General features: G+C 41.1%; 1 protein-coding gene across 1 annotated transcript in view; it reads left to right on the top strand.

The window, feature by feature from the left end:
- LOC308686014 (uncharacterized protein) overlaps positions 1 to 17,531 on the top strand; it is a 101,928-nt gene extending 84,397 nt beyond the window's left edge. Inside the window, 11 exon segments of the mRNA XM_081358232.1 lie at positions 10,581 to 10,806; positions 13,522 to 13,716; positions 14,774 to 14,915; positions 15,017 to 15,192; positions 15,262 to 15,390; positions 15,461 to 15,646; positions 15,728 to 15,972; positions 16,759 to 16,798; positions 16,801 to 16,903; positions 16,971 to 17,184; positions 17,300 to 17,531. Coding sequence (XP_081214358.1) covers positions 10,581 to 10,806; positions 13,522 to 13,716; positions 14,774 to 14,915; positions 15,017 to 15,192; positions 15,262 to 15,390; positions 15,461 to 15,646; positions 15,728 to 15,972; positions 16,759 to 16,798; positions 16,801 to 16,903; positions 16,971 to 17,184; positions 17,300 to 17,345 — 1,702 coding nt within the window. The 3' untranslated portion in view covers positions 17,346 to 17,531.
- The last annotated feature ends 9,147 nt before the right edge of the window (positions 17,532 to 26,678 follow it).

The following is a 26,678-nucleotide window of genomic DNA, read 5'->3' as shown; positions in this document are numbered from 1 at the left end:
CAACGGTTTCGGAATAAACAGGAAGAGCGGCGCTCTCACTGAACACAATGGAGTCCATCGCTCTGTTTACTTTGTGGATAATTTTGAGTCGTTTGGTCCACAGCCCTCTCACAGCCTGTTGTTAAACAGATCTATCGCCTTTGTGGCTCGAAAATTTTCACGTAATCGTGCTGCTCGTATGAGGAGGTTTGCAAGGTACCAGCTGAAGTGCAGCAAGGACTTTGCGGCTTTGATTACGGACTACAGTTCCCGACGTCACGCGTCCTGTTCCGTGCTCCAGCACGGTTAGCGCTCACACTGCATGCGAACCGCGCCCGAGTCCAACTGAACCGTGCTCTGGCCCACCTCTTCCAAGCGGGCCAGGGCCGGCTAATCGAGCCGCGCCCGGGCACGGTTCGGAGCACTCACACTAGTCAAACGAACCGCGCTTTGGTGGTCAAACGCACTCGGGCACGGTTCAAACTGGCTAGTGTGAGTACACCCTTAATATCGATTAATCGATCGACATAGCCCTGAATCGAATCGAATCGTATCGTGGAATTTTTTTTAAGTATCGGAAAATATCGTATCACTGGCTGAGAGAATCGATATCGTATCGTATCGTGATGAACTGTCCGATTTACACCCCTATTGTTCATTTTAGTGAATGGCACATGTACTTTATGGAGAAAAGAGAAATGAAATTGAGTGAGCAGCTTAAGATGACGGAATTTGTGTGTGCCAGAAATAACTATTTTACACCTTATAAAATAATGACGATAATAGCTTTATATGGTATAATGAAAATAAATAACTTGTTCACTTGTTCTCATATTCATGTCATATTTAATAGATAGTTCATTCATTTTAATAGAATAATAATACAAAAACTACAAAAAAGAATTAACACAATGATATAATTTTATTATTTTTACTTATAAATTTGCCATAAAAAGCAATAAATAGAGCACATAATACATGAAAGCTGTATTCCTTTCAGGGTTATCTGGTTTTGTTTATTTTTAGTTTTCTCCACATGGACTCTGTTTGTGTTTTCACCTTGGTTAGCTTATCTTCATGGTTGTTAATTTGATTCATTACTCAGTTCAGGTGTGTGTTGTGTTCAGGTGTTCATGTCTCATTATCCTCTAACTACTTAAGTTCAGATCAGTTTGTGTTTCGTGTTGAGTCTCGTCTATGTGTAGTTGTGTTTGGATGTACCTCTTTGGAGTACTCTGTTGGAGCATTAAAGCCTAACTTTCGTCGTCGATTCTTTGGTGTTTTTGTTTTCCGTCTTGTTTGTGTTTTGCTTGGGGCTGGTGAATGCTTCGGAAGCAGACTAAGGAAACCACATGGATGACGCTCCACTTCAGTAGCACCTATACACCAAACTTTTGTACTTGTACCTAGTTATAGTTATATTATGTTATATTATGAAGACATTTACAGAGGGATTTGTAAATATATTATTCCTAGCCTGATTTATATAACATTTTATTCCAAAAAACATGGCGAAAATCATTTTTTTAAGGCTATTGACAGTATTTTCTGATTTACAGGATAACAAAAGTAGATATCCATAAATCCCTCTGTATTTTTTTTCCCCATCTAATATGTGAACACAATGAAATTTTTTTTAACCTGGCTTTATCCAATACTCAGATTTCGTTGTTTTAAATCTATGCAAATTAGTGCATATTTGATTAGATATGGCCTAATTTGCAAATTTAAACATTAAATTACAGAAAACTTGTAATACATTTTGTTTCTCATCTTAATGTAGGTATTCAACTGTGAAAGTTTCATGGTGATATCTGCTAGTTAAAAATGTTACCCTATTCACCTGTAGTGTCTCGCCTTAATTTGCATAAAAAAACTTGCAATGGTGTTTTTCTTAGTTATTATGTAATATGGAATACATCACATATCATATATACACTGGGAACATTTAAGAGTGATATTGATTGAATATGTATGACATTACACAAATAATGCTTAATTTCACCTTAAAAGTTGGTATTTTGCATATATATATACATAAAAAAGGCAGTGAGCCTCCATTATATCTTTGCTCTGACCCTTGACTATCAATCTAGAAACTTAATTTCCTCATCCTGATTGCCTACTTACAAAAAAACTAGGGGAAAATGGCCCAACGACTGAGCAAGATAGGCAATTTAGCGGCCATTTTGATATGCAAATTACAAGGTAAAAAACTCAAAATTTCGCTTGGGAACCAGTTTTTTTGGACTCAGCACCCTTGAAATATGTAAGGTAGGCCGGTTCCCGACTTGTACCCATAAATGCTCCTCACTTCTTATAGAAGGCCATTTTTCAAAAATCCGTCTAGACTATCAGTTTACTTCTGAGATCGCACCCGGGAGAAAGCTAGTCTCTATAGTGTGCTTCACAGGAGCGCTCAGGTGCCATCTGATGGTGTGGCGGTGAACTGATTCTGAACTATTGATGTTCACATTGAAACATTTTATTACACCCTTTACAAATGCTTTTGATGCTTCGTCAGTAGCTGATGCTATGAGAACACCCTCCAAGTGCAATGAATCCCTGAAGCCTAAATAGAATCACACCAATTCATTGACTAATGGTGCTAGTGCCCACAGGACATGTGTTCACTCCTCAGATGTTTCTTATTCAGGAAATTAAACACGAGTAAGGACACACGTAAAGAGTGTTAAGTGCTTGGGTGTTCGTCATGCTTAAGGCGCTCTTAACAGCTCTTTGAATTGCTCACATTGCAATGACTTTAAGGGCTCTATCTTGCACCCAGCACAATTGATCTTGTACACCGACGCATGTATCATTCCTATTTCTCACCAGACGCACAGCGGACTTTTCCCTCCACAGACGCACGTCGGTAAATTAGGGAATGAACTTGCGCTCCTGGGGGCGGCTCAGCGAAAAGAGAAGGCGTGTTCCGGTGCAAACGTTCCCTGGTGCTATTTTGCAGTTCCAGAAAATAACTGAGAAACCTAGTCTAAAGTCAGAGGCGCGTTTTCAGTGGGGCGCAAGAGTCATTTATCCCGCCGGTATAATAGCAACAGTGCCCGAGATCCGCCCACAAAGTTACTTGCATTTTGCATTTGATAGTTGCGTTTCAGGTCGTTAAAATAGAGCCCTAAAAGTGTTTTGTTCGAGACTTACCTTCTTTATGAGTAAACGAGGAAAATCAGCCATCCTTTGCCACCCTGTAAGACTGGTTGCCCACTGAAGCTAAGCAGGGCTGAGTCTGGTCAGTACCTGAATGGGAGACTCCTGGGAAAAACTAGGTTGCTGCTGGAGGAGGTGTTAGTAAGGCCAGCAGAGGGCGCTCACCCTGTGGTCTGTTTGGGTCCTAACTCCCCTGTATAGTGATGGGGACACTATACTGTCAAAGAGCACCATCCTTCAGATGAGACGTTAAACCGAGGTCCTGACGTCTGTGGTCATTAAAAATCCCAGGATGTCCTTTGGAAAAAGAATAGGGGTTTAAGTCAAGTCACCTTTATTTATATAGTGCTTTTAACAACACAGATTGTTTCAACGCAGCTTTACAGAGATAACAGGAAAATAATACAACAAAGTTTGTTTCCAGAAGAAAATAGTGTCACAGTCCAGCTTAAGTAAGCTCAGTGGTGATTCATTTTTGTTGTAAAAATAATAATAATAATAATAATTTAACCCTGGCATTGTGGCCAAATTTGCCAATTGGCCTCTTTCCATCATGGCCTCCTAATCATCCCCATATATACTGATTGGCTTCATCACTCTGTCTCCTCTCCACCAATAAGCTGTTGTGTTGTGGGCGTTCTGGCGTAATATGGCTGCCGTCGCATCATCCTGGTGGATGCTGGACATTGGTGGCGGTTGAGAAGATTACACCTTCCATATGTAAAGTGCTTTGAGTAGGTAGCCTACCTAGAAAAGCGCTATATAAATGTAACAGTATAAGTTTGTCACACTAGTTCACACTATTGGGTGTGAGGTGTTACCCAGGATTCTGGGGATCTGATGTTGAGCTTGAGGCTATAGAGACTATAGAGAACGAGAAGATGGATTTCTCCCTTTCTTTCTTGTTTTCGCCAGACAGTGCAGTGTATTTCTCAGTGGAGTTTACACAAGAACTATGCCAAAGACTGGAAGCTTGCTTGTCTTTTGGTTGGAAATTATGTTCTTTCTACTGATTGGTAAGTCATTTATGGCTGATAATCAGGCGGATGTGGCACTGCATGCTATAGCAGTATTGCAGATGTACCAAGCTGATGTCATGAAGAATAAGGATGAAGAGGCTTGCTTAACTCCTGAGGTAGTCAAGGAGCTCAGACCAGCAAATGACTTGTTGCTCTGATTAACTAAGCTTGTGGCTCATGCCACTGGTTGTTCAATGGCAGGGTTGGTGGTGTCTGAGAGACATTTGTGGTTGAACCTCAAAGATACCTGAGAAAGAAGTCCTTTCTGCTGGATTCTCCTGTTGCTCAATTGGGGCTTTAAAGCAACGCAGTGAATGCTGACATCGATAAGTTTTCCAGACGGGCTCAAGAGTTTGCTGTGCCTGTGAGCCGATCCCGCTTCAGCTCTCAGGAGCATCCTTAAGGGGAGCAGAGAAGGTGTCTGGACTCCCCCAAGAAGAACTGGGGTCACCGGCCTCACTGGATTGAGCATTCGCACCCTCTAAAGACCATATATCTGAAGATGGTAGCCAAGGCTTCCTGACCTGCATTGTTTTTCTAAAACTTTTTTTTTATATATATGAAGAGGGCAGGTAAACAATATAAAATGGGTGTGCTATCCACTAAATGGAGTCCTCCTCACAATGGTCAGCATTCAGGAGGCTCTGGTTTTACCTCAGAAATATCCCAAGTTTTTGACTCTAGGGGCCAGATTTACTAAACAGGGCAAATCAGCGTGAGAACGCAATCACATAAAACCACTGATGGAAGTGTAAAGTTCTGCCCATGATCTTCTGACAGTTTATGGTGTTTCTTTAGGGAAGCATTCATTTATCTCCTGTTTCATGCATGTGTGGCACAATTAATACACATTTCAGGGCTTAGGCCCAGGCAGTTAGCAGACTACGCCACGATGGGACTTTCACCCAAAGAATTAAGTATTTTGTTCAACCAGGCACTCAAGTTCGTTGATGGATAGCCAGATAAAGTGGTCCAGTACAAAAATAGAATTTTTATTTTAACTTTTAAACTCAATGAATACACACACAATATTCACTCCACTCACTATACTCTATTCGCAACGCACACACACACGAGAGAGGAGGGCAATAGGGCGGAATCTTACCAGTGGGAGGCTAGTGGCTCGAGCAATGAGCATCCATGAAAAACACCCCAATCACACGTGTCAAATTTCACACACACACACCGCAAGAGAAATGACCACACTTGGTGAACACGCAGCCACAGCACACACCAAGGGACCCGCCACCGCAAGGGGCACTGCTCCCACTGGCAGTTCTCAGCACCTGGACAAAGGACAGACACGTGGAAGTTAAACAAAATTACACACACAAAGGTTACAATAAACAATGTCTAATAAGCCACCCGTTCCAAAGCCCAAGGTGGTACTGGAGTTAACAATATGAACAGAGACTCACAATCACACATTAAATCAAAATAAACAATTAAACATGGACAAAACATCATAACCCATCCACAACAATGGGACAAAATTGCCCTATGGATCAACCACTTCAAGTTCTTCAGTCAGTGTGGACAAATCACATAAAAAGTTCAAACAAAAGAAATCACAATTTGGCCAATCCTCTTGGATATCAGCAGCAAGAAAAGGCCTCCATACAAGAGTTCAAAATAAATAAATAAACACAATAAATAGCCAACTGGCGGCCGCACCCCCGGTTAAATAGCACTCCCTAAAATGCACAGGATGTCCATTTACAAATATATCCCACATTAACCATTCAACTATTACTCAGTATAGCAACATACCTATGATTAACAGCGTAGCGTCACAGGCCCTGAGCTCTGATCACTGATAGCAGGGTGCACACTCAGCTGGTGAAAGCTGTAGCACGAAACATTCCATATAAGCCCAAGGTATGAAGTCAACGAGTGGAAAGAGAAATGAAGCTAACCATACCTGCGGCGCTACGGTAAACAAATAACCAAGGCAGACATCAGGTCGCTGGGCATGTAGACAGGACAACAAGTCGCGTACCGGTGACATCACTTGTCAAAAGAAAAGTCCCGGTTTATAAAGGGGTTTAGCCATCGCGATTGGCTCAGAGTTACCTGCCCAGAACCACTCATAGCACAGCAAACTAAGTGTCACTTCGGGAGGCATGAGCCAGACAACTGCATCCTGCTACACATGGCATGACAAGGGTGAAGCCTTTTCGTACTGCTTGTGTTCCTTTTTGGAACTTATCTATAGTCTTGGGCTATGTCCACACTAGTGCATTTTCGATTTAGCACAGTATTTTAAAATGAAAACGATCCTCATCCATACTGGTGTTTCCACCGTGTTTCAGAAAAGATCTCCATCCACCCAATTGACCAAAAAACGCATGTCACAGGACCATTCATGCACACTGGGCATTCACGTATAAGTGTAAACAGTTGCCAATTTCTCTAATAATAGCTTGCCTCTTGCGCATGTAGGCAGCTGCAGTGTTAAAAAATGCAGATTTTAACTGCTCAAGGGCTACGTTTACATGCAACCAAATAATCGGTCAGTAATCAGATTGACGACTCAATCGGACTGAAAAGCATTCATGTAAATGTCACAGGTCGGGGTGGAGCGCCAGCGGGCCGCCCACCCCTTCGCTTGCGTGCCGCCCCTGAGGAGCTGGCCGTGGACACGAAGGGAAAGGCAGACACAGAATTCAAAATAAATATACTCTTTATTAAATAATAAAAACAAATCTTAAAAAGTCTCTTCTTCAGCGTTCTCTTCGTGTATCTCAACACCTTCGGACAGAGAGAGGAATGAACATAATTCCCAGCTTCCGCGTTCTCTTCTTCATGTATCTCTTCACGTATCTCAGCACCTTCGGACAGAGAGAGGAATGAACATAATTCACAGCTTCCGCATTCTCTTCTTCAGCGTTCTCTTCGCGTATCTCAGCACCTTCAGACAGAGAGAGGAATGAACATAATTCACAGCTTCCGCGTTCTCTTCTTCAGCGAGCTCTTCGCGTATCTCAGCACCAGGACAGAGAGAGGAATGAGGTTAATAGTATTTCACCAGTGCAGCTGTACACTCACGGGGCTCAGGCAGAGAGGAGGTTAAAATGGTGTTCCACCAATGCAGCAGGTTCAGGCAGAGAAGAGGTTGATGAACAGCTGTGACTGCGAGTGAACAGCAGAAACAATTCCCACACTCGCATATCCACCACACACTGCAAGGTTCCACTCGTGCTCATTTCCACAATAAAACTGCAATTCAACAGACTCACGGTGCAACCAAGGCTTCCACCCGCAATCCAGCCGAAGTTTTCTCTGTCTCTCTCGTTCTTGCTCTCTCGCGGGCTCCCTCCGCATCCGCATCCGCGGCCGCTCACGTGCTGCGTGCCTCACATCTCCTCTCTCCTCCTGCCTCCCCTCTTGCATGCCGTCTCGCTTCTTTTATCTGCCACTCAGTCCAATCGCCCCTTCAAGATCTTTCCCGCTGCGCAGCTGACAGCAATCGCGCTCAATCGCACTCATCAGCTCTCTTCCATTGTTTCTCGCTGCTTCCGTGTTTTCCCGGAACCGGCCTCGTGTTACGCCGGAAGCGCTCCCCGTACACAACTTCCACACATAAGGTTCCGTTTTTAGTCACCCCGTGACATCAACACCTTAATCAATCCGATTGAGCTCGATCCGAATGAAATTTCGATCTGATTGAAAGGGGTGGTTTATTCCTTTTCTAATCTGATCGAGAGAACATGTAAACACTTAATCAGATTGAAAACCGAAACTGAAAGGACTGCGCATGTGCATTGTGCAATGACGTTGAAATAGCGTAAAGATGTATGACGCACGGAATGAGCTGTTGTTTGGAAGCGCAAGCACTTTGGAAAGAAGGAGACAGCGGTGTAGCCGGGCCTTCCACGTGTTTTTAGACGTGATATGTGAATGGCCCCTTAAGTGTCATATAAATGTCCGGTCATTCTTAAATTCTCCTTTCACTCTACGTCTGTGAAGTGGAGCAGGACAACGTCCCACCAGTCCTTGTTTCAGATTCTCATCCACAGACGACTGGATTTGGGCGCGGGGAGGGGCATTTTTACAGCGTTATAAATATAAGCAGCTCGGCACAACGGTTCATATGCTCATTGTCTCCAAATTATTACCAGAAATGGATAAATATTAAGTCTGCTGTTTAAAACAAAAAAAATAACCAATGTAGGAAAATAGCAGGAAACAGCAGGAAACTCTTTATATTTGTGCAGTGTGCGCAAGTCAAAAAATCTATTCTGTTTTGAAGCTTGTGACATTTAAACGCGCACCTAAACCCGATCACGTTAAGCGTTCATGTAAACACTACGTTCGGATTCATCAATCGGAATTAATTCAGTCTGATTGAAACAAAAATTGTGCATGTAAACGCAAAACGTGCTAATAAAGGACCACAAAGTCAGCTAAACTTGCAGTTCTGTCTCCATGTTATTGTTTGAGTAACCTTAGGCTACGTTTTCACTAGCGTGTTTTTATTTTAAAACGCATAACTTTTGCTGGGGTTATGCCTGGGTCCGGAGTTTTCGCCCCTCGAAAATGGAAATGCTGCAGACACCGTTTTAGTTTGGAAACTCTGGGGTTGCATTTCAGTGTAGACGGACAAAAATGGAGACTTTTGAAAATGAAGGCGTGGCTGCCCACATTCACTCCCTGATTGGGTCTTCTAGATCATTGCATATCCTTCCCTGATTCGTTAAGCCCCTACCATATTACCATTACGCTACCAGAAGACAATAACAGACCAGCCTCAATGACAGTGTAGTCGTTTGTTACTCTGAGAAAACAATTCCACCTCTCATCTGTCCTCACAAAGGCATCTTTGCTTTTCCTGGCCATCATACTCATTGTTGTACCGGCTGGTCTGTGAATAGCAACCAACTGCAGAGTGAACAACCAATTTCCTTTTTACACTTGTACGTGCAATCTCGCATGCCCAGTGTGCATGAATGGTTATGTGACGTGCATATTCGGTCGTGTAGTGTGGACGGAGATCTGAAACGCAGTGCGGTTGTGTTGTTGTCCAGGCCTTATCTGAGAATTAATTCGGAAAAGATTTTGCTCTTGTGAAGGTTTTGTTGCGACCAAAGCCAAGTTACATACCTAAGCTTCTTCCACTTAATTCACAGTCATTTTCTCCTCCGCCCTCTGAGTCACTGGAGAATGAGCTATTACGCAGTGGCGTAAATCTCATCAGTTGTTTGTTTGTTTTGGTGGCTGCAACAAGTGTGTTGCCACTTTGAAACAAAGGATGATGCATTTGGTGAAGGATGCAATTTCTCGTGCTTATCTTCGCCTCTTCGAATTTCAGCTCACTCAGCTAGAAGTGTTGCTTCTTTTCAGAGATTATCTTCTCAGGGTGATAATGTCTTGGTTAAGTATGTTACCCTGATTCCCTGACTAGGAAATGAGATGTTGCATAACTCTGCAATACTCCTTCGCTACTGCTATGACTTCCATCATAGAAGTATGATGGCACAGACACATCCTTTTGAGGCAACAGTGAGGTGAAATCTCAGATGGTGGCACTAACACAGTCAGCCAATGAATTGGTGTGATTTTATACATGCTGCCGACTAGTGTCACAATACCAAAATTTCAGTAATCAGTACCAATAACTGTTAAAATGTACAGTTCTCTGGACCAGTTTTGGAACCATAGCAAAAACTATTGTAACTATTTTATTTTAATAGTTGTTTTATTTAACTATTTGAAAATTAAAACATTAAATTAAATTAGTTAATTTATTATTAATTTATTAATGATATTGATATAAGTAAATGATGCATTAAAACATTAGCATGCAGCCTTCAACTATTGTCCATATAAGTAAACATGTCATTAAAAAGTTCAAATAAAAGTTAGTAATAAAATTAAAAACAAAGAAACACATTACAGGTACCAGAACAAGTGACAGGTCTATTGCACTTACACTGGAAGATAATGCACTTTTTTTTGTCCTGTCCTTTGCAATGGTTATCAATGTCAAACATCATAATTTCAGATTCAGTTCTGCATTTTAATACAGTTATCACTCCTAAATCTTTGCAATGTTACATTTTTATTCAAACTTTTATTCAAATTATGAATGGGTTATATACAGGAACCGAGCAAAGAGTACTCCCTTTATAAACAATGAAGCTGATATCACGGCCTATCAGCGGGTAATGGATCGACCCTTATGTATGATAAAGTTGGTATCATTACGTTTAAAAAAATGAAGTATTGACTTGATAACCCTGATTCCCTGACTAATTGCAAAGTTGTGCTACTGGTACTTTTGACAATACTATTTCAGATCATCATCACACCTGGAGGGTGTTCCCATAGCATCTGCCACTGACACAGCGTGTGCTTTATTGTGCCAATTGAATCTCTTTTTCTGACAGTCATTTTTAATACATGTGATGGAAGAACAAGAACGCTCTACCAGTCCGCTGACAAGCGGTTTAATGTGGACACGGATGGGACTGTAACAGTGAAGAGACAAGTGACTCTTCATGAAGGCCACAAGGTGTTTTCTGTGGACGCTTGGGACTCCAGTGGCAAGAAGCACAGGGTATCTGTCAGAGTTGAGCATGTCCATCATCATCATGAGGACCATCACATGGACACGGTCATGAACATTTCCTCTCCACAGGTACAAACTAGTTCCTTCCAGAAACTGCTGTCAGTACAGTACAAGCCTGTCCTGTTTGCTTTTGTTTCCATTGCTGCTTTGTTTGTTGCCATAGTGATTCATTACTCACACCTGTTCCTCACTAGCCCTTTGTTATCTTGTGTATATAAGGGTATGTTTAAACGACAGCAATATGTTTAAAACGGAGAAGTTTTTCCTTCCCTATTCACACGGATCCGCAAAAACGATTAAAAACCCTGTATTCTGCTGCCAAAGGCCATTATATGGCGATAAACCACTATAGATTGAACACGTAATATGCATGTGCATGACATCATCATCTTCAGAGATTCGCGTTTTTGTTGTTTACACAGAGACCGTTTTCAAAAACTTGCACTTTGAAACTTTTTTTCAAAACTATTGCGTTTTCAGGCACCCAAAATACCGTTGTCGTGCAAACGAACGGCCAAAACACACAAAGAGTACACCCAGCACTACAGTAAAGCCATGATTGAGAACATGGTCCATTATAGCAGCCTTTATTTCATCTGAAATGTGCCTGTTATTGGCCTCTTCTATCTCTTCCTCTGTTTTGCATCCCTACCCTTCCACCACCATACACCCTTTCACTCCTCTTCTTCTTTCTGTGTATAGAAAATGGGATAAAAAAAGGGGAAAAAATTAAATAAAATAAATTGTCATTTACTCACGCTCATGTCATTCCAAACCTGTAAGACTTTCATTCATATTCGAAACACAAGAGAAGATATTTTAAATGAAATCTGAGAGCTTTCTGTACCTCCATTGACAGTCCATGCAACTGTCACTTCAAAAGTTCATGAAGAGATTAGTCCACATTTCCTGAAGCGACACAATTGCTTTATATGATGAACAGGTGTTTCACTAGCCTGTCTGAAATCCTGTGCTGACCAGCTGGCCCCTATCTTTATAAAGATCTTCACCAGATCACTGGAGCTGTGCAAAGTCTTTTCCTGCTTCAAATAGTCCCACAATCATCCCCATCCCAAATAAATTCCAAAATCACAGGACTGAATGACTACAGACCTGTTGTTTTAACGTCTGTGGTCATGATTTATTTTTAAAGACTGGTGTTGACCTGCCTGAATGACATCACAGGACCCTTGCTGGACCCCCTTCAGTTTTTCTCTTATTGAGCAAACAGGTCTGAGGATGATGCATTCAACATGGGACTGCACTACATCCCACAACAGACCAGGGACTGTCTGTTCTCTGTTCCTAGCTCTATCTGTCAACGAATCACCAGCTTTCTGACAGCTAGGTAGTGAGACTGGGAAAAACTTTTGCTAAATTAACAAAGGGAAAAATGGTCTGCGCGCCCGGCGCATGATTAAAAAGGGTTGTCTCTATTATCTTAATGAGTAATGGTTGTTTGCTGCTGTGTCTCTGTGTGTGTAATAAGCAGAGTGTGTGTGTGTAGTAAGCTGAGTGTAAGCGCGTTGTGGACCCGCCCATAGGCTCATATTACTAATGCGCTCTTTAAATAACAAAAAAATACTGCACCATTGAGTTTAGACCAGGTTTCAGTTGGTCAACGGCTCAGTCTATCTCAGTTCCTCAAAATAGCAACACGCCAACAATGCGCCTGAACACACACTCGTTCACAGACCAGCAGCCCATGGGCGAACAGATGAGCACAAATGCATTTGCTATTTAAACAACGTGGAGCAGGAAGGGAAAATGAAATCTGCGTCGGGCTGAAACTAGCCGGGTGTATGATAGGGCCCATAGAGTCTGTCCTCTGCACTTCTATTACCGTCTGCTTCAGCTCAGCTACCAAATCAGACCTCTGAGGACTACAGAGGATAGTCCGGACTGCCGAGAGATTCATTGGTACACCCTTTCCCACTCAAGAACTGTACTTATCCAGAGTGAGTAAAAGTGAGTGATTAATTTCAAAACCCTTAACATGTTAAAATAATTTAACACAATTAACGAAAATAACTTATGTGAAGTACGTCATTAACGTAATTTTCGTCACACAGTTAGATCACACTGAGCATCTACAAGTGTCTGTAACCCTGGTAGGAGGAAATTTCCCAGATTCTGCATCTCTATTTGCAATCAGATCATTTTAAACCGTAAAACTCTGTGAAAGTTTTCAGTGATCCAGTAATAAAATTCATTCAAACAATCAGTTCAAAACAGCGCTAATGTAAAGAAGGCCAGGCTGATTACATCAGAGATACCAGAGAGAATAGAGACTCACATTGTGCTTTCAGTGTATTATTCATTCCAGTGTGAGCTTTGCTTAAAATACGAGCTCTGTCATATTCTGTGATTGTTTCTGAAGAGCGCAGTTTTGGTGACGTACAGGAGTCGTACAGTAAGCGTGTGAGAGTCTGTAACATTGATGCACAAACAAACTGTGTATGTGTGCTCTCGATCACCGATCGCATGCTGCATTTCTGTACAGACACATTTCAGTTTACACACACACTCAGGATAATGTTTGCTGTGTTTAGTAATTGTACGTTAATAGCACTCATTTTTATATTATTTTTGTTATCTGTGTCTTTCTGTCTGTGCACTGGAAGCTTCTGTCATGAAGACAAATTCCTTGTGTTGTAAGCATACTTGGCAATAAAGTTCTTTCTGATTCTAAGATGCAGTTATCCAGATATTTGATGGATTGTGTGCTGTGTTACTGTAAACAAAAATGTTTTGTTGCTCAGTTTCTTTTACTAACATTTCCAGATGGAATCTCCCGCTGATGATCTGGTTCTGATGTTTCCAAAGTCGTCTTCAGCTCTGAAGAGAGCAAAGAGAGAAGGTTGGGTTATTCCTCCATTCTCTATACTTGAGGATAGCAAAGGTCCTTTCCCATTGAAACTGCACCAGGTGAGAGAAAGTAATGAAGGGAAAGTTCAAAATAAGATGGTCGAGAGAGAGGTTTGTCTGTTATTGACAACTTTTGTTATTGTCTCTTATTAACATGTTCTGTTATTGTATCTTATTGCTTTCTGTATTTAGATAAAGTCGGTCTATTCTAAGGAAGCTCAGGTGGAATACAAGATCACAGGTGAAGGAGCGGATCTGGAGCCTAAGGGGACTTTTACTATAGAAAGATTATCAGGGAATCTGTTTGTGACTCGACCACTCGACAGAGAAAAAAAAGTTGATTTTTAGTCTCCAACTTTTAAAATCAGCAGATAGTTCTTAGTGTATTCCAGTGTTGGATTTTCTGCTCATTCTTAATTCTATGAAAGCTAAGATAAAAAAGTATAAAGAAAAAAGGCCTTGTGAAATAGCTTGACACACAGTTTACTTTTCATGTTTGAAGATACTGTACATTTATTGTAATTATACCTTTCTAAAATTTAAGTCATAACTACACTTTCATATTGACGTATCAAACAAAGCTAACAGACATGGAAATAAAAAACTACAACTCTAATTTATTTGTGTTTTCAAACAACCTCAGATATTAAAAGTGCAGTGTGTAGATTTTAGCGGCATCTAGCGGTTCGGTTGTGAATTGCAACCAATGCCAACAACCCCCCCCACGGTCGGGCTCTTGTAGAAAATAATACATGTGGTCTTCTATTTGTTTAAATTTCAATACTAACATTAATACTAGTACTTTTTCTTTGTGCGTATTCAATGTAGTGATGGTGCAAGTTGCCTCTAAAAACAGCAACGAAGAACAAGCAAAAACAAAAGAGTGACAAAACACGCTCTGTAGAGAAGTTTGTCCGTTTAAGTTTTCTACTGTAGAAATATGGTGGCGCAAAATGGCGACTTAACGTGTAAGGGGTCCAGCAGTGTATGTAGATAGAAATGGCTCATTCTAAGGTGATAAAAACATAACGGTTAATTTTGTAAGGTTTTTATAGACCACTCAAAACATAGTTATTTATGTATATTATAATGCATTTCTGTCAACAGATCCTCATAAATATTACACAATGCACCTTTAACATGCCTGTATTTCTTCTCCTGTCTTTAGCTTGTAGCTCATGCTGGAGTTGGTGGGAATATTGTAGAAAAGCCAATGGAAATTATTGTAAATGTGCTGGACCTGAATGATAATAAGCCTGTTTTTACACAAAATCCATTCAATGGAAATGTTCCTGAAGCTGCTGATATAGGTAGGTGTATGATGCAGTTTCTCAATGAAATGTTTAGCAGTTTTTTCCACAAATGCCTCTTCAGTTTCACCGAATCAGTCTTTCTTCTTCTCTCACTGAAGGTCATGAGTTTATGACAGTCACAGCCACTGATCCAGATGATATTGTGGATACTGACAATGGTGTTATCAGTTACTCAATCATCAAGCAAGATCCAGAATTGCCAAAACCAAACCTGTTTACAATCAACTCTGTTACTGGAGGAATTCATGTGAATGCTTTAGGTTTGGACAAAGAGGTGAGAAATGATGACTGGATCTCACATTGATGAAGAATAATTTCATGTAAACAAACTCTTTCTTTTCAGACATTTTCCAGATATACTGTGTTAATTACGGCTACTGACGATGCTGGAAAAGGTTTTGTAACCACTGGCACAGCTGTTATTACTGTGACTGACAGCAATGATAACGCACCTCAGTTTGAGCAAACCACGGTAATGTATATTAATACGTTATATAATAAGCATTTTAACTGTATTTTAACCACACTTCTCTTTGTTTTAGCACACTGTATCTGTCCCAGAGAATAAAGTAGGGGCTGAAGTGGCCAGACTTACAGTTACTGATGGAGATGATCCTGGATCTCCTGCCTGGTCAACCAAATATAAGATTATTGACGGTGACAAGAGTGGGTTTTTCAGTGTCAGTACTGGACCCAGCCAGCTAGAGGGCATCATCACCACTGTAAAGGTACTGTGTGTTGCTCATGTGTTTCCACAGGCACTTGGTTGTGATGTTCCTTTAATAAAAGACACTTTCTTTTCCATTCAGCCCCTGGACTTTGAGAAGAACAAGCAATTCATTCTGTCTGTGATTGTTGAGAACGATGATCCATTTGTCGGTTCTTTGGCCACTTCCACTGCCACAGTCACGGTGAATGTAGAAGATGTTAATGAGCCTCCAGAGTTTAACCCAAAGGAGAAGGTTATTAACAAACCTGAAGATTCACCAGTTGATAGTGAATTGGTTACTTATAAAGCCACTGATCCAGACATTGGAAAACCACAGAAGATAAAGTAAGAAATATGTTTTCCCCTCCAAGACAATCAAACCATTTTAATTATTCCATTTGAATCTCACTGATTTCTCTAGAGATTTAAATCTTGTAAAACAATAGCAGTCCCATAGTCTTCCATTGATGGACTTCATTATTTGTTTTTATTTTTTTTTTTGTCAAACAGCCTCTCTAGCACTAGTAACCACTAAGAATCCAGACAGCAAGATAGTGTCTGCCCCGATCCGGCATTTGGTACATGAGGATTCCACAGATGTGAGCCGGGTCTGTGCCGACACTGTGTTGCTGTCTGAGAACCACCGTAGCAACTATCTACCTATCAAGGCCTATATCCCTTCCAATGTCAAATCTCTCATACGCAGAATTCATATCATAGCATGCCTGTATATCCTTTGAACTTCAAAAGATTTTAAACTACCAGGTGTGGTAGATTTTTTTCTAAACCTAACTATCTGGGGTGTCTCCAAAACGACACCCAATTGATTTTACTACCTGAGGCGTCTCCAAATCGACAACTCAAAGAGTTTGGAAACATTTAAAAGCATATGAATGCAGATGTGAGCCGGGTCTGTGCCGACACTGTGTTGCTGTCTGAGAACCACCTTAGCAACTATCTACCTATCAAGGCCTATATCCCTTCCAATGTCAAATCTATCATACGCAGAATTCATATCATAGCATGCCTGTATATCCTTTAAATTTCAAAAGATTTTAAACCACCAGGCAAGACTTAAGTTGTTCTTGCTGAACATTTCTAGTTTTAACCTGTATGTTTGGTTCCTTCCAGGTATAAAATTGGCAGTGATCCTGCCGGATGGCTGAGTGTTACTCCAGAGACACAGGAGTTATTAAAGTCAGGAGCCTTATGGATAGAGAATCTTCCTTAGTCAAAGATGGCAAATACAGAGCTGTCATTTTGGCAGTGGATGATGGTAATTTGTGTTTCTTTTTTAAGAGAATTATTGCTGGCCTTTTTCTGATGTCTGTGCTTGTGTGCAGGTGAAGCTCCAGCAACTGGCACAGGAACCCTGGTAATTGAATTGGAGGATGTAAATGACAACGCTCCTGTCATCAGTGAAAGGGAGATACAAATATGCAATCGTGGTTCAGCCCCAGTGCTTCTCTCTATAACGGACAAAGATGGACCTCCTTTCGCTGGTCCCTTTAGAGTTGAGACCTACAGAGATACCAGTAAATATTGGTCCACCTCGATGTGAGCAATTACTAATGTTTTAAATAGATATTAATCTTATTTTTCATATGTTACACATTGAAATATCTATCTGGCTTGGTATACATGTCTAACTATTATAATGTGCCCATTTTAGCAACTGGTGTCTTTCTGACCCCAAAGTCTGCTTTGAAGAAGGGTGACTACAATGTTGTCCTGAAAGTTATTGATCAGGGTGGGATGGATCAGGAAAACACCATTCAAGCAACTGTGTGTGACTGTGAAGGAGAAGAAGTGCAATGTACTAACCGTGACAACGCTTCTTGCCTAGCAAGCGATACATTCTGTCTATTGCTAGCATCGCTCATGTTGTGTTTGTCTTTAACATCCTTATAATTCATTAATAATTTATTCATAATTAATTTTTACATTTACTGACCATTATTTTACATTATATCTATGTAATCTTAACGTTGCTGTAATCATTGTTATCTAAAGGATAATGTACAGCCATATGGTTTATTATATTTACATTTTTTTTATTGTTTTTATTTTCACAAATGGTTTTCACATTATAAAAGCTTACAACAGATCATCATAAATGTACTGTTTTTTAAACATTTCTCAACATTTTCTGTTGACTTATTACAAGATCCAAAATTTCAATTTAACTTTTTAACAATTTTTTCATAAGTTTATTCTTTATTTACCTTTCTTATAAAGCAATAACCTTTCATAATGTTATGAACATTAAACTTTCTAATTTACATCTGTTTTTGTTTATTTGAATATATCTGTCAATTAATCCAACAGATTGAATGTTTAATCATAGAATGTTGAATCAGTGATTTGTTTAGTACATCTATACTGAAAATATAGATTTTATAGAACTGATTTGCAATTTACAAAACAGATAACCAAATATAATAAATCTTTGTTAGAGTTTAAGCAATTTGGTAATTACACCAATGTTCAAAGTGTGTGTGTGTGTGTGTGTGTGTGTGTGTGTGTGTGAGTGTGGGTGTGTGCGTGTGGGTGTGTGTGTGTGTGCGTGTGTGTGTGTCTGTGCGTGCGTGTGTGTGTGTGTGTGTGTGAGTGTGTGTGTGCATTTGTGTGTGTGTTTCACAAAAAAATCACAGTAACCAATCACTGTCCTGTAGAAAATCACAGTAACCAATTATGGACTATATAGAGAAGGAAAACACAGTACACTGGCCAATTGCAGCACTTAAACTGACCCAGTTCTAATTTAAGTATTATTATTTTTACTGTGAATGAAGAATACAGCACACTAATGTATTCTTTAATAAAACTTAAAAAAGATGTCAAAAATCACCAGAAGTTCACAGAGGGTTTTCAACACAGCAATATGTGATGAAACTTCCAATAAAGTTCACCATTGTTACAGGATTCTCCCGTGGCCTCATGGGACAGTAAACTAAAATCGCATACACACTTCAGAATCTCACCGGAAGAAGTAGGTCATCCGGGTTCTTTTTGCTTACTTTTTTATGAGTACTTTGGACATACATCTTTTGTCACTGTTTTTTACCTACTATATATTACGGAAGTTTGCCATTTCTACTGCAGCCAAAGTCAACAAATAATGACAGGGAAAATACGAACAGAACCAAATAAAAACAGAATATACACGTTGCAATTATCTGATTGATGTTTTCATTTCATTTTTTCAAATCAGTCTTTTTTGTGTGTGTGTGTGTGTGTGTGTGTGTGTGTTATTTAAACGTGTTATTTAGGGGTGGTTTTTTTCTGTTGTAGAACATGGACAGTACCAGTCATTCACTTGAATGAGAAAGTGTGTCCAACTTGTGACTGGTACTTTATATCATGGCCACATAGTGGCGATTATATTTATGATTATTTATGTTTTTGTAAAATAACTGAAAAGAATAACTGTCTGAATACCTGTAGTGACTAGCTTCAATATTACTGTAAAGCTATAGGCAAATTGGCCTATACTTACAAAAAATGTTAGTCAAAATTAATATCCTACTGGCCAAGCAAACTGATTCATCAGTCAGTATTTATGCCCCTACCAAAGCGCCACAGCTGCTGACCCCATCCAGCGCCCTGTGTAAACCACCTACTCCCTCTTACCTGATGAGACAGGGCTTACACAGAGAAGTCCATCACTGCTGTTCCGAATCAGTGAGACTATTGGATAACACTGGGAATGCATGCCCTTTCCATTGGAAAGAAACGCTGCAGAAGTCATATCCTTCCCCGAAGGAGTCATGTGGAGATAACATATGGACTAACCCCAAGATGGACTAACCCCCTAAGGGTTCTCCTAAGATACAGAAAGATACAGGCTTCCGTTTAGGAGAAACATATGGTATCCACGTAGGGTCACACATTTGGCACCCAGCCTAGACCCGGTTCTCAAGGGTTCAGCTCCACGTCCGGCTACCAAGGGTGACGGAGGACTCAACAGGTTGACATGGAGACATGAGCACAACTGTAGGCACAGAAAGCTGACAAGAGATGAGCCTCTCAGTGCTTGAGCCTCACTAGAGAACACAGGAGGAAAACAGCTCTACACCTAGGCTATAGAACCTAGCAAACATGTTGGATGTTGCCCATCCCGCAGATTTACAAATATCTGTTAGCGAGGTGCCACGTGCCAGTGCCCAGGAGGATGCAACACTTGTTGAGTAAGCTTGCAACCTGAGTGAGCAAGGCACGGCTTGTGCTTGGTGAGGCAAGGCGATGGCATCCACTAACCAGTGGGTCAACCTCTGCTTGGAGACAGCCTTTCCCTTCTGCTGGGCCCCATAACAAACAAAGAGCTGGTATGAGGTCCTGAAGCTTTGAGTTCTGTCCACGTACCGCCACAGAGCGTTGACGGGACAGAGCACAGCCAGGGCTGGGTCTGCCTCCTCTGAGGGCAGCGCTTGCAGGTTCACCACCTGGTCCCTGAAGGGAGTAGTAGGAACTTTGGGCACATATCCAGGCCGGGGTCTTTAAGTCTGCTGATTGCAAAGGCTCGAAGGGCACATTCTGAAGTGCTTGAAGAACCAGAATTAGGTCCCAAGAGGTTATGGATGGAGGTCAAGGAGTATTTAACCATCTCGCCCCCCTAAGGAACCTGACAACCAGGTCATGCTTCTCAACCAACTTACCTCCTATGGGGTGGTGATATGCGTAAATAGCGGCAGCATAAACTTTGAGGGTGGAGGGAGACAGCCTTCACTCCAACCTGTGCTGAAGGCACTGACACTGATCGAACATCTTCGGGGTCCACTTGGCGAGAGGAACAGCACACGACGAAGAGGTTCCACTTAAAGGCGTAAGCGTGTCTCGTAGATGGTACTCGCACCGAAGTGATGGTGGTAAGTACCTCAGGGGTTGTCACCTAGAACCTCCACTTCACATACTGGGACCAGACATGGAGTTTCCAGAGGTTCTGGGCACGGGTGTCATAGAGTGCCCTGAGCATGAGTTCTGGGAACCAGGTCTGGTTGGGCCAATAGGACGCAACTAGCAAGACCTGCTCCTCATCCTCCCTGAAATAGCACAGCATCTGTGCAAGTAGGCTTGCTGGGGGAAATGCATATTTGCGAAGGCCCCGGAGCCAGCTGTGTGCCAGTTCATCGGTGCTGAGTATTCCCTTGGTTAGGGAATACAGGTCTACCTGTGCGGCAACGAAAAGACACCAGATCAGTTGGACCATTAGGGGATGGAGTCACCACTCTCCTGGGAGCACAGCTCATAGTTCGTCGGCCACATGGTTGAGCAGTCCGTGGAAGCCAGTGCTGAAGCGGGTCTTATGTGAAGCAAGCCGAGCGGCGTCACAGCTGCTGCGGCTGCTATATGCCCCAGGAGCCTCTGAAAGAATTTCAGTGGGACCGCCGTCCTGCCCTTGAACGTTTTCAAGCAGTTCAGCACCGACCGAGCATGTTCCTCTGTGAGGCGTGCTGACTGTTTGACCGAACCCGACTCCATACCGAGAAAAGAGATTCTCTGCATGCGGGAGAGTTTGCTCTTTTCCCAGGTGATCTGAAGCCCCAACTGGCTGACGTGACTGAGCACCAGGTCCCTGTGTTCCCACAACTGGTCCAGAGACTGTGCTTGTATCAGCCAGTCGTTGAGATAGTTGAGAATGCGAACAGCATGTTCCTTCATAGGAAAATTGTTTCCTTCAAACCAATCTTGGGGATGGATGGGCTCAAGTGGAACCCTCCATCCTGTCCTGAGCGCTCGCGGCTGGACGATTGGTTTTTGGGTGCTGCGAGTGCTGACTCCCGAAATGAAATCTTGCATTCAGAGGCAAAACCCTGGAACTAGACAATGTCCATAATGGAAATTTTCTCTGCACTCTTGAGGTGTTAGCACATTATGACCCCATTTTACATGAGCATCTTGAAAAAGTAAGAGAAAAGAAGAAGGCATCACGGCTAACTCATTACCTTAGTCCTGAAACACAGAATGAGTTCATTGAACTATGTGGCAAAAAAGTTCTGAACAGCATTCTTGCAGAAAGAGAAGAGGCAATTTATTACTCAGTGATCTGTGACTCTACACCTGACATATCTCACACAGAGCAAAATGTGCTACTACTAAGATATGTGCATCAAGACAAAAACAGTGGTGTTTGGGAGATAACAGAAAGATTCCTCCAGTTCAAAGACTTTAATAAAAAGTCAGGCAAGGAAATTTCACAAATGATCCAAGACATGTTGAAAGACAGCGGCGTACCATTGGAAGACTGTCGAGGGCAAGGGTATGACAATGGTGCGAATATGTCAGGCAAAGTGAAAGGTGTTCAGGCTCAGATTTTACAACAAAACCCAGTTGCAACATACAGTCCTTGTGCATCCCACACTCTCAATCTGGTGGGAGTACATGCTGCGCAGTCCTGTCCTCAGGTTTCGACTTTTTTTGGATGTATTAATTGTCTGTTCACATTTTTTTTGGGCAATTTTGAAAGACAAACCTGGTTGCTCTCTTCATCGTCTGTCAGAGACTTGTTGGAGTGCTCGTATTGCGGCTGTTCGAGTTGTGGCGACTCATTTGCCTTCAATTATTGAAGCATTAGACAGCGTAATTGCCAACTGCAATCTGACCAATGAGGCAAAATATGAGGCAAATGGTCTTAAAGATTATTTTTCAAAGTTTGATGCAGTTCTTCTCCTCACTGTATGGGTAAAGATTCTGCAGTGCATTGAGAATCGAAATATTATTCTTCAAGCAGGAAATATTTCACTGGATGTGGAGGCTGCAAACATCGCAAGTTTAAAAGAGGAAATGCAAGCACTTCGCAATGAATGGGACAGCCTGCTTGGTGAGGCCACACTGGTTGCTCAGGCAATGGACATCCCAACTCAGTTCAAAGGTGAAGATAAAAGAAAGAAGAGAAGAAAAAGGATGTATGATGAGACAGAAGGGGATACATCTGAAGAAAATGCAGAACAAGCATTCAAACATAACGTATTTTATGTGGCACTGGATTCTATTATAAGTGACTTGACCGCAAGGTTTCAGACCACAGCATCTGTATGTGACACATTTGCAGCTTTTCTCAAGATTACTGACATGACAGAAGATCAGATGAAGATTTCGTGTCAGACTCTAATAAAAAAATACAACAAAGACCTTACAGCAGAATTTGAAAACGAAATGCTTCATTTAAAAGCAATTCATGGAGACACATTTCCAAATACTCATTCACCACTGGAGCTGCTGAATGCTATATACAAAATGCAGCTAGAAAGCATTTTTGGAGAAGTTTGCATTGGCTTGAGGATCTTTTGTACACTCCCAGTGACTGTTGCTGGAGGGGAACGTGCTTTCAGTAAACTTAACCCTCTGGGGTCTGAGCTGTTTTCTGGGCCCTGGAGGTGTTCTGACATGCTCTGACATTTGTGCTTATTTCTGTTACTTGTGACATGTTCATGGCTAAAGTCTAATTACACTGTATTAATACACTGTACAATAATATATCAGCAGCATGTGTGTAAAAGTTTGTAGTTTTGAGATAATGACATTTATGCGTGGTTTGTGAAAATACAAAACAAGTAATAAAAACTCAGTGAGTGTTTTAGCGCAATTTTCTGACGTCATGGGATCACAACACTAAGAGATAGTAAATCTTTTCCTGGATTTTTTTTATTTTTTTATTTTTTTATTTTTTATTTTTTGGTGCGTTCCCGAGATTAGACCTTCCTTAACATAATGCCGAAAATCCGAAGTCTCTAGGTGGTCTGGTTGAGGAGTAGATAGAAGTACAAGATTGGTGCGCACAGACAGAACAGAAATCATGAGTTAACAATCGCAATTTTGTCCGGTGGAAAATTGCGCTAAAAAATTCTCACTGAAATAAGGCCATGAAACCCATACTGATTATTTCTTCACAAGACTTTTGAAATTGTATGACGTTGCCTAGAATATTTGCTCTAAAACTATGTGAAAATCACCCTGACTGCTCATTCAGATAAGACAATATATTGATTTAAAATTTTTACGACGTGTTTTGTGTGACAAAGCTTTATGCTCGGGAGCTCATTAATATGTAAGCTTTTCACACCTGAGAAAGACAAAGACCCTCCCCTAACGGCCCTATTAGGAGCTATCAGGCCCTATCATTCTGCGCAACCTTGCACAAAGAATGAGGAGATTTAAAAAAGAATGGCTTTTAGATTTTTTGATTTATTTACAACACAACATAATCCAAAGATACACAACAAATGACAAAAAAGCACTCATTGAAACCAATGATCCTAAGACAGAGACCTTTGTGCCATTCCTAAAAACATTGTACATACCTTTCATTTCCAAGGTGTTTGATTTTCACTTTACCAGGTTCATGTACAGAGACTCATGTGAATGTTGAAGTCAGCAGGAGTGGCATCTGGACCCTGAAAAAAAAAAAAAAGTGAACAAACTGATATCAAGAGAAAGGCCTGCACGATTTTGGGAATACATTTTAGATTTTTCTGGTTAAAATTGCTTTTTAAAATTCACAGAATACACACACACACACACGCACAAATGTTTCCAACAATATATAATATAATGAACACCAGGTTTGTTGTGCCTTGTAGGCATAGGCTATGCGCAGTGCTGCATAAAATAATAATGACAATAACCATAGCAGCCTATAAATCTTCCAAAATATTTCAGTAACAACTAAGCTAGAGAAAAATATATTGATTATCATGTTACTTCAAATGTTTCCATTCGTTATGATGATATGAAATGAGATAATAGTAAAAACATGAAGCCGTTTGGTGCTTTTCAAACGCGATCGCGATCCAAAATATGATACATTCAAACGCGATCGCGCTCAAATATAAAACATTATGGTTACCATATACATATCTACATTTGAGCAGATATCCACAAACACAGTAACAGTAAACACAGGTCTAAATATTATAATATTCACCATATATCTAGCAACAGTTCAACTGCAATGTGAAATTTATGCAACAATAACAAACTAATATGTAAGAATTTCTTACCTTGCATCTTTCTTGTCTTCAAATCGCGTTCTTCTTCTTCTGAGGTAGCCTAAATCCAATGTAAGCTCAGGCGCGTCTTCCAAACTCGACGAAAAGCAGAGACTTGTGAAGTGTTTTGGTGTTTTGTTTCTGAGGTAACGAGCGCGTTCGCGTTCCATGTGGAGATTTGCATGCGAATGTCTTTTGCGCGAGTAGGCGTGTTCAAATTAAAAATAATTAGGAAGCGTTTTAGAAGCTGGACATCTTGTTGGTTTTATACAAATTACTTAAACAGAGAATATTTGTTTTCAGTTTGAATCCGATCATTTAAAAGTACACACTTAAATGTTTATAAAGGTATATGGCTCATAAATGTGTGACAAGTATTCGCTGAGTTTTGTTTCAGTTTATAGATGTGCTCAAGAAAAAAAAGTTCACCGCGATGGAGAGGCAGAACGCGCACCCTGTTTATTTTCTTTATTTTACAAAAGCACAATGTTTTGATTTGATTGTAAGTGGACACATACAAAAGTAAAATCACCAATCATTTGCAGCCATATCATATCATCCAAGTGGATGCTGCACATTGGTGGTGGTTGAGGAGATTCCCCCATCTATGTAAAGCGCTTTGAGGTCTCAGAAAAAGCGCTATATAAATGTAACAAATTATTAATTATTATTATTAAAAATATCACAGATTCTTTTTTATATTTCTTTTTTCTGTATGACCATAAATGACGGAGTAATTTAAGTTTATAGTGCTACAATGTGAAGAAAATCCAGCAAAACGCGCCGGCGCGTTTGCCGACGTCAGAGGGTTAAACTTGTAAAGAACTATTTAAGATCAACAATGTCCCAGGATAGACTGAACAGCCTTGCCATACTCTCTGTAGAAAGTCAGTTGGCCAAAAAACTGGACTTTAAAGACCTGATCAGCAAATTTGCACATGCAAAGACCCGTCAATGGGCATTTAGTTATTAGACGTAACAATCTCCTCTCTCAAGTCGTTATACACACGCTCAATGCGTCTGTCCAAATTCTCACAGATGTCATCCTCTATCTTGGTCATTTCACCTCTGAGTGCTGTAATGGCAGCTAGTAGGGCTCGGTTAGGTGGATCCTCCTCATCACTGCTGGACTCTTCTGTCTGCGCACCAGGCAAGGCCGGTGGCTGGTTGAGGCCTAGTTGAGTCGATTTCGGTTTCTTTGGTTTTTGTTTGCTCATGTTGAGATATCCAATCGAACTTGAAGTCTTAGGGCCCTATCTTGCACCCAGCGCAATTGACTTTGTACACCGACGCATGTATCATTCCTATTTTGCACCCGCGCAAAGCGCGTTTTTTCCTCCACAGAAGCACGTCGCTAAACTAGGGAATGAACTTGCGCTCCCTGGGCGGTTCAGCGCAAAAAAGGAGGCGTGTTCCAGCGCAGACGTTCCTTCATGCTATTTTGCAGGTTTAGAAAACAATTGCGCCACTAACCAGGAAAAAATGGTTTAAAGTCAGTGGCGCGTTGCGCATGTTATTCATATGCTATTTTAAGGGCGCATGCTTGGCCTTAATCAATGTAGCGTGTGCACAACGCGCATACACTTTGATTCTCTCATCTACACAGAAGCAGCAGTTTTCATTTTTGCAAATCATACATTATTACGATAGATAGATAGATAGATAGATAGATAGACAGACAATTTATTATAAAAGCATACATCTAGCTTACACATTTACCCAAATTATCATACGCCTTTTTAACCGAAGTTAATTTGGGTGGGTTTCTCCATCCCCAACGTCCCTGACGAGAGCGTTGCTCTCCTCGGCTGTGAACCGCTCCTCGCGTGCGTCTGGCAAAATAGGAATCCGCTTTAGAACAAGCGCGCCTGCTCTTAAAGGGAATGTGAGATGACGCTCTGATTGGTTTATTTCACGTTACGCCCAAACCACACCTATGAATAATGAAGCTACTTCAGACCAACCCATTTTAGATTTGCGCCTGGCGCAAGAGTCATTTATCCCGCCGGGAAAATAGCAACAGCGCCAAGACCCGCCCACAAAGTTACTTGCGCTTTGCGCTTT

The sequence above is a fragment of the Scardinius erythrophthalmus genome (assembly GCF_964197995.2).
Source record: "Scardinius erythrophthalmus genome assembly, chromosome: 2".
In the NCBI taxonomy this organism is placed as follows: Eukaryota; Metazoa; Chordata; class Actinopteri; order Cypriniformes; family Leuciscidae; genus Scardinius; species Scardinius erythrophthalmus.
This window is presented reverse-complemented; position numbering and strand designations above follow the sequence as displayed.